This window comes from Panicum virgatum, chromosome 1N, assembly GCF_016808335.1.
Source record: "Panicum virgatum strain AP13 chromosome 1N, P.virgatum_v5, whole genome shotgun sequence".
Classification (NCBI taxonomy): Eukaryota; Viridiplantae; Streptophyta; class Magnoliopsida; order Poales; family Poaceae; genus Panicum; species Panicum virgatum.
In genome coordinates, this window is record NC_053145.1 from 61,785,670 (window position 1) to 61,793,294 (window position 7,625).

Consider the following 7,625-nt stretch of genomic DNA (forward strand, 5'->3'; position numbering starts at 1 on the left):
ATGTTCATTATCGTTGGTTAGCTTATAGTGTGATTATCGATTGACAAATGTTGAAACGTTCCCTCTTGCAGTTGGTAACTAGAACAGTGCGCGGCGCAGAAATATGCCCGTGGTGAGGCTAGTGATAGTACATACATATTCAGGCTGTGTTTAGTTCCCAATTTTAAAGTGCCAAAATATATTGTAGCACATTGTAGCACTTTTGTTTGTATTTAATTATTATTCAATTATTGATTAATTAAGCTCAAAATGTTCGCCTCGCAAATTAGAACCAAACTGTTCAATTAGTTTTCGATTTTATCTATATTTAGTACTTCATGCATGTACCACAATTTCGATGCATGTACCACAAATAGACTTCATTTAGTACATCATATATGCGAGATTCTTTTTTCGCGAAACGTGCGCGCTAGAATCCGGAACCAAACAAGCCACTGTCGGCCAGCAACTTCATCAGTTCTCTTTTCTTTCCTCGTGTTTTTTTTTGTCAAATCCAAAATGATTTTTAAAGCGAAACTGAAATCGGCCCATTATTCAGTTTTTTATTATCCATATGTTATTGGGCCTGAGAATCCAACCATGGCTCATGTCAGCCCTCTCTCACAGCCCAAGACAAATAACAAAGGCCGAGATAAGCCCACCAGATGAAAACTTCTCAAAAAAAAAAAACTGACCGTCCGCCTCCCCGCTCTTGACTTGTCAAACAAGTAAAAAGGATGCCTGATTGCCTCGGTCCCCTGAAAAAGCAAGCCTCAACGTCACTGGCAACGGGTCCCAGGCAGTAAACATCTCCTCCCGCAATAAACGCACAAAAATCCAAAGAAAGCGAAGTGGAACTCACCACCCCCAACGCCGAAGCATTTCTTTCTCCTTCCCCACTCCGCCCCGTCGGCTTCCCGAGCCCTCTCCAAAACCCTCCTAAAACCCTAGCATCCGTACGCCTCCGCCGCACCGATGGCCTCCTCGGCGCAATCGGGCGGCGCCGGAGGCGGCGGGACGATCACCTCCAACCCCCGCGTCTGGATCGTCGCAGGGATCGCCGTCGCCGGCGTCATCGTCCTCGCGGAGGCGGCGCGGCGCCGCAGGCGGTGGCTGCGGGGCAAGTCCAGCGCGCCGCCCGACGCTGGAGCCTTCTGCGACCGCTTCGAGCTCTCCCCTCCGCCGCAGCCGCCGCCTCCCGCCGCGCGCCACCTGCTCTCGGGCCTAACCTTCGCCGCCAGTGACAAGTGAGCCCTGGAAGCTTCCTGCTCTGCTTCGCTGCTGTGAGCGATCTTAGTTGCCCGCCGTATTTTTGATCGATTTTTTGTTGTCTTAGCTTCGAGATCGAGGGTTATGTAGCTGGGTTTGGAAACCCGGACTGGAAGAGGACTCACGAGGCGCCGAGGCACACAGCAGTGACTGTCACAATGCTGCTGAAGCAGGGGGCCACCTGCATCGGAAGGACAGTCATGGATGAACTCGGCTTTGGGTTTGTACCTTTTGTTGCTTCGAATTGAGTTGATTCGGAATGATTAAGTAATGTTGTAAACTGTTGGCGTCAGGTCACTCACTGTTACTGACATGATTTCAGGCAGCTCCAGAATTTATACTTTTTTGAAATATTCCAGAATTTATACTTGATGATGCATATAAATGGAATGGTAAAGGTCAAAATGAACACTATAACACTACACTTTTAGCATGAGTTCATAGATAACTTGAACATTGAAACTGTAATTGTGTCAGAAAACACCTTGTGGGGGTCATTGTAACTCAGAAATACCTTTAAGTTTTACCTTTTTTGTGACCTAATCCTTAAACCTTCACAATTACATGGTTTTGTGCAAACATCATTAGGAAATTAGGATCATTGTTGGGCGAAAACCTCTTTAACATTTACCATACTACTGTAAGCTAATTTACCATGTTTTGCCAGTGTGACTGGAGAAAATTTGCACTGCGGAACACCAATCAATCCTGCTTCTCCATCACTTGTTCCTGGTGGATCATGCAGTGGAGCTGCTGTGGCAGTTGCTGCACAACTTGCCGACTTTGCTCTTGGTATAAGATTGCTACCAACTTCCTCTTCTGATTATAAATCTCCAATTGTCCTTGTCAATGAGACATTTTCCATTTTTCTTGCCATGCCATGGAGAAATGTTGTCTGTATGTGTAATAGTGTTATGTTTTACTCTTTCCACTTCTCCATATGTTTTTTTCCTTCTATACCTGACCTTTTGGGCTCTTAAATTCTTGTAGGCACCGATACAATTGGTGATGTAAGAATTCCAGCTTCTTTCTGTGGGTTACTCAGTTTCAGGCCTTCTTATGGTGTTGTATCTACTCTTGGGACCATAGCAAATTCACAAAGTCTAGATACAATCGGTATTTCCTTGGCCCTGTCAATAATTTTTTTTTGTTATACTTGTTACTTATTATGAGTTATGACAAGCATTTTCTTGTCTTCTGTGACAGTGACACAAGTCAAATACCTATTTTATGAGCATGGAGAACCTCGTGTGCTATGCTAAAGCAGAGGTCGAATCCATATAAATCCTTGTTGTAAAAAGAAGTAATGGGATTAAAAAGATAGTAAATAATTGCGACTACAACGGAGTCGTAACTAAACATACCAGTTTCAGTATGAAAAAAGGGTTAGGATATCTGATGAACAATTTTTTTTGGACGGTAAGGAACTTATGATGAATATTATCCAACCAAAGTATTCGCAAATAAATTAAGAAAGATTCAACCCTCTCATTGAAGAATATGATTGTATAGATTGGAAAACTACTCTCCCTTCAGAACAGCCTTCAACCAATTATCAATGTTAGTGTCAAATGGCAGCATAGTTAGATTCGTTTTTAGAAAAATGAAAAATGTTTATTATTTATTATTTCACTGAATTTCTGAACCTTGTTAGGATGGTTTGCACGAGATCCAAGTGTTCTGTATCGTGTCGCAGAAGCTCTATTACCAGCTACTGCAGGTGGACTTAAGCAAAGAAGGCAATTTGTTTTTGCCGATGATTGCTTTCAGCTGCTAAAGGTGTCTAACCAGAAAACTGTGCATGCCATAAAAAATGCTGTCCAGACATTACCCGGATGTAAGTCATAGTGATGTGTCCTTTTTCTTTAATTCATAGACTTTTTTACTTTACCGAACCAGATCAGCCACAATTAATCCCAAATGTTGCAGATCAGCCACCTAAACACATCAATATCGGCCAATATCTTTATTTAAATGTACCTAGCCTGAAGGAGTTTTGCGAACCTGCTACAAAGTTACAAGAAGGAATGTCAGCCTTGAAAGCGCTCTCCATAGTGATGCTGTTACTGCAAAGGTTTGTTTTCAGTAATCATTTACCCCATTTTAGAAATACCAGAGATGATAATTCTTTTAGGACCTAGTCAAAATTTTGTCTGATCATATCATTATACTGTTTTTCTGTCTGAGTTGATGATTTGATGTCAAAGCTTTGGATGGCCATAGCTAGCAGGTTGAGCACCATGTCAGACAGTGAATTGTGCCTTTACTTTATGCTTGGAAACATTTGTGTTAGTGACAGTAGGCTTGTACTTTGTGAACTCTTGGATTTGTTGATTGTTGATTAGACCTACTAGTTGGGAGTTGGAACTTTATCCTGCTTGTGATTCGATTTGCAATATTAACAGCAAAACCTTTTATGCTGTTGGAAGGATTAAATTCTTCATCTTTCATGCCTAGCACAACATGCCACTTTCCATTCAGCTAAATTCCTTGTCGTTTCTATGAAAGACAGTTCAATCCTTTAATGCAAGTAAAATCATTTTTTCGGCTGTGCTACTGTCGTTACTTTGGAACTGGATTTATTTTATTTATTGCCTTGTTGTTTCTAGCTCAATCTGAATCAACAGGTAACCTGAGACTTACACGCCAATAAATTTTTCAGATATGAGTTTAAGGCAAGTCACGAGAATTGGGTTAACACTGTTAAACCTAAGCTTGGCCTTGATATCTCTACTCGTGTATTAAGAGCTGTGAATTTTGCACATGATAACATCAAATCTTTGTACGCAATAAGAAATGAATTGAGGGCGGCACTCCAGAATCTTCTAAAGGTAGTCTTCCACTTAACCCTTGTTCACTGATTTTTAACTACAGATACTCGGCAGCGTTAATTTTGTTAGCTCCTTGCCTTGAAAGTTCATGCTGCAGTAGCTACTGAAAATGAGTGTACTTTGTGATAGTAGGACACCAATGAAGTGATTTTACATGGAAGATTTTTCATTCTGTGAAAAAAGGAACTGATAATGAATCCTTACATTATTGTTTGTTATAGTATACCCAGAAGAAACAAGAAAATGTGTGTGTGTGCGCATATAAATTCCTTTTAGTGACAATGTTGATCACATAATAATTCCTTCATTTTGCTGCATCACCATGAGAGTTCATGGTAAATTTTGCCAAAAGCTCATTGTTAGATTGAATGAAGGTTTTGTATGATGTTTTTGCTTTTAACTCTTCCTTTCATGTGGTGCCCTTTAGGATACCGGAATTTTAGTTCTTCCAACCACAGCTGGATATCCTCTGAAGAGAAACTCTAAAGAAAGACTATCATCTGGATTTGAGGATAGAATGTACAAATTTGTGGGCATTGCTGCACTTTCTGGCTGTTGTGAGGTAAGGCAGTATCTCTACTGATTTTCTTTGTGTTATTTTCGTCCACTTGAAAAAAAAAATAAAACAGCCTCCTCACTTTTGCAGGTCACTATCCCCTTGGCAAATCTGGATCATCATGTCTCTCTTTCATTTGTAGCAACACATGGATCAGATAAATCCCTCCTTCGTACTATTTTGGATACATATTCTCTTATCCAGGAACAAGTAGTTTTGGCATCCAAGTTGGTAACGGCACCGGTAACCAATGGTGACATTGATGTTGATATTGATGTTGATGCATCAGAATTGCTGAAAGAAAAGGTTTATTTTCAGCAAACAGTCTCCCCCTCCCTTCCTCCTTCCCTCCCTTTCTCCCTTCTTTCTTTCTTTATGTTTTGATTTCTATATTAGCCCTAAAAAGGCCTTTAATGTTAGAGGAGTCAAGGGCCTATTGGGCCTTAGCCCATTAGGGTTAATTAGTCGCTTGCTTAGGGGTCAAGTAAACCTCTCTATATAAGGAGAGGAGATGTATCAATCTAATCAAGCAAGAGATTAGAAGGAAATCCCTTCCCTCTTGCCGGCCGTGGGCAAAGCCCCGCGGCCGGCGTTCCTAGCGCCCCTACAGCCCCAAAACCCTAGCTGCCGCCATCTCATGAACAGTACCCGCGGGTACTGTAGCGCGCCCATCGCGCTGCCCTCCCTCCCTCACGATCTCAGCCCTAACTGCGTCCATAACATCTAACATCTTCAGGCCAGTCCTGATCTTAAATTGATCAAGACCGTGGTTGAGGCTAATAACAAGTTTGAAGCAACCAGCACTACTACCATGTTCCAGCTAATTGTGAATTTGATATACCGTTTCATGATACAAGTTTTTCTACCTTTACTAGAAGACTTCATCGCATCGCTCTCCTCAATCGTAACAAAATTATGGATCCTTAATAAGAAGGATCTCAAGAAACTATAATAGGACTAAGGTTTTAGGAAAACCTTATTTCCGAGTCTAGAAAGATGAGTTTGGGTTGAAGGATATGATATACTTGCTTAGCTATATTCTTTCTTGTGTCATTATGTATCATAAATCTTGTTTAGCTGTATTGTAGAACAGCTCTATCTTTGATTCGCAGAATTAAAATACTAGATAAAAAGTAGGAACACTTACTGGACCAAACTACATTATGCACACGCAGATGGTTACTGCCTGAGGAAGTGGTTGGGGTATAATAAAGTTACTCTAGTCTCTTACCACCAACTTAAAGCAACCGAGTCCATTTCTTGGCATGTTCTTTTTTATTTAAATTATTTTTGCTCCTTTGACAGGGAAATAGTGCTTTCAAAAGAAGACAGTGGAGCAAGGCGGTTGAGTTTTATTCAGAGGCCATCAGTTTGAGTGACACAAATGCAACATATTACTGCAATAGAGCAGCTGCTTATCTGGAACTTGGCAGGTATACTTGCTAGCAACCATATTTTTCTTCTTTATGTTTTTTTTCTAAATCAGTATGTTAAATCTGGTATATGTAATCTTATGCAGTTTTAAACAAGCTGAAGCAGATTGTGACCGGGCCTTACTGTTGGATAAAAAGGTAAGATTTATTTTAGACATAATAGTCCCATGTTTCATGTTACATGAGTATCAACATTTCAGTAATAATAAAAGGAATCTGTTTAAGATTTACTAGATAGTTCTGGATGATGCTGATATCCTTACCATCTTGTGCTGTTACAGTGGTATAAAATCCTTCTCTGAATTTCTTTTGTTGTTTCAGAACGTTAAAGCATATCTCCGGCGAGGTTTTGCAAGGGAAGTTACTTTGAATTACAAAGAAGCTCTTCAAGGTGCGGCATTTTTGTACCCTTGCATTAACTTCTCAGTTCTTAGCTACATATCAGAAGGCTAAAGTTGACATTTAATTGGGCCAATTGCTGATAACTTGCATCTAGTAGATGTTTGGTGGGCTGTACTTACTTTTTTACGTGTTGCATGCTCTGGTTCCCCACTTTACTTTTGGATGATGTGTCTTAGCATTTAGTAATTTAAATTTATTTATTGTTGAGAAAAGAGTTTAGTGATGCCATTATGGATGAGCTGTCAGAACGAAACTAGTTTTCTTCATACCTTGATGCCATACTATGACACCTTATGAGCTCACAAAACTTTCTCGAATACACTTTTTGGATAACCATCTTGAAAGAGTTTAACCTTACCTGTACCTTGAATGATTCATTTGCACGTACAGATTTCCGGCATGCTTTGGCTTTGGAACCACAAAACAAAACAGCCCTTGCGGCAGAGAGGAGGCTGCAAAAACTCCTGAAGTGATGGGGATCGCCAACCTCCCTACTTGTAATTTTTTGGAAGACGCACCTTGGTTGAAGGCAATTTTGATCGACCACTTGTAAAAAGAGAGAAGTGTCCGTGCGACGTGTTGGTTAAACTATTCACCCGTCATAGAACTGGAGCGCTCCGTTTGCTGTCATGCATAAATTTCCGTCTCACTGGTCAGGACGGTTGTGAGAAGATTTTGGTATGCCTGAGAGCAGAGGTTCTTTTGTTGAGTTCCTTAGACCTGGCAGCTTTTTGTGAGGAAACTTCAACTAATTTATTCTGTCAGATACACTATTGGCCGTGCAATACTGCAACCGGCATGTTTTGTATTAAACCGTTATATACGCTGTACTGCTTGGACCTGGAAATCAAGATCTGTGACGAGAGAGCTTGTGCCAGCTAGATTGTGCTTGTGCAGTGTCTGTGCCAAGGTGGTGAGCCACTGAGCCCCGCCCTGTTTTCTTTTATCATTTCATTTTCACTTCACAACGACTTGCAAATCGTGCAATACGCTGAAACAAGTAGTGTTGATCGTATTCAGTTGATTGCAGGTTCGTAACACTTGCTTGTGCAAACCCTCTTTTCCCTATAGAAATCACTTTTTTTTTTTGCTTGTGACCAATATTCGAACAAAAAAAGAAAAAGAATTTTCCACCGTTCTATCAGCGACGTATAT

The 7,625-nt window shown here is 40.7% G+C and overlaps 1 protein-coding gene across 1 annotated transcript; it reads left to right on the top strand.

Moving 5' to 3' along the window:
- The first annotated feature begins 837 nt into the window (after positions 1-837).
- Positions 838-7,351, top strand: LOC120657294 (outer envelope protein 64, mitochondrial-like). Its single transcript, XM_039935585.1, has 13 exons — positions 838-1,226; positions 1,316-1,468; positions 1,916-2,040; positions 2,239-2,364; positions 2,903-3,085; positions 3,178-3,322; positions 3,911-4,079; positions 4,507-4,641; positions 4,726-4,941; positions 5,941-6,068; positions 6,155-6,206; positions 6,390-6,459; positions 6,861-7,351. The coding sequence occupies exons 1-13, from the start codon at positions 955-957 to the stop codon at positions 6,941-6,943; spliced, it is 1,857 nt and encodes a 618-aa protein (XP_039791519.1). The 5' UTR covers positions 838-954; the 3' UTR covers positions 6,944-7,351.
- Positions 7,352-7,625: the final 274 nt, after the last annotated feature.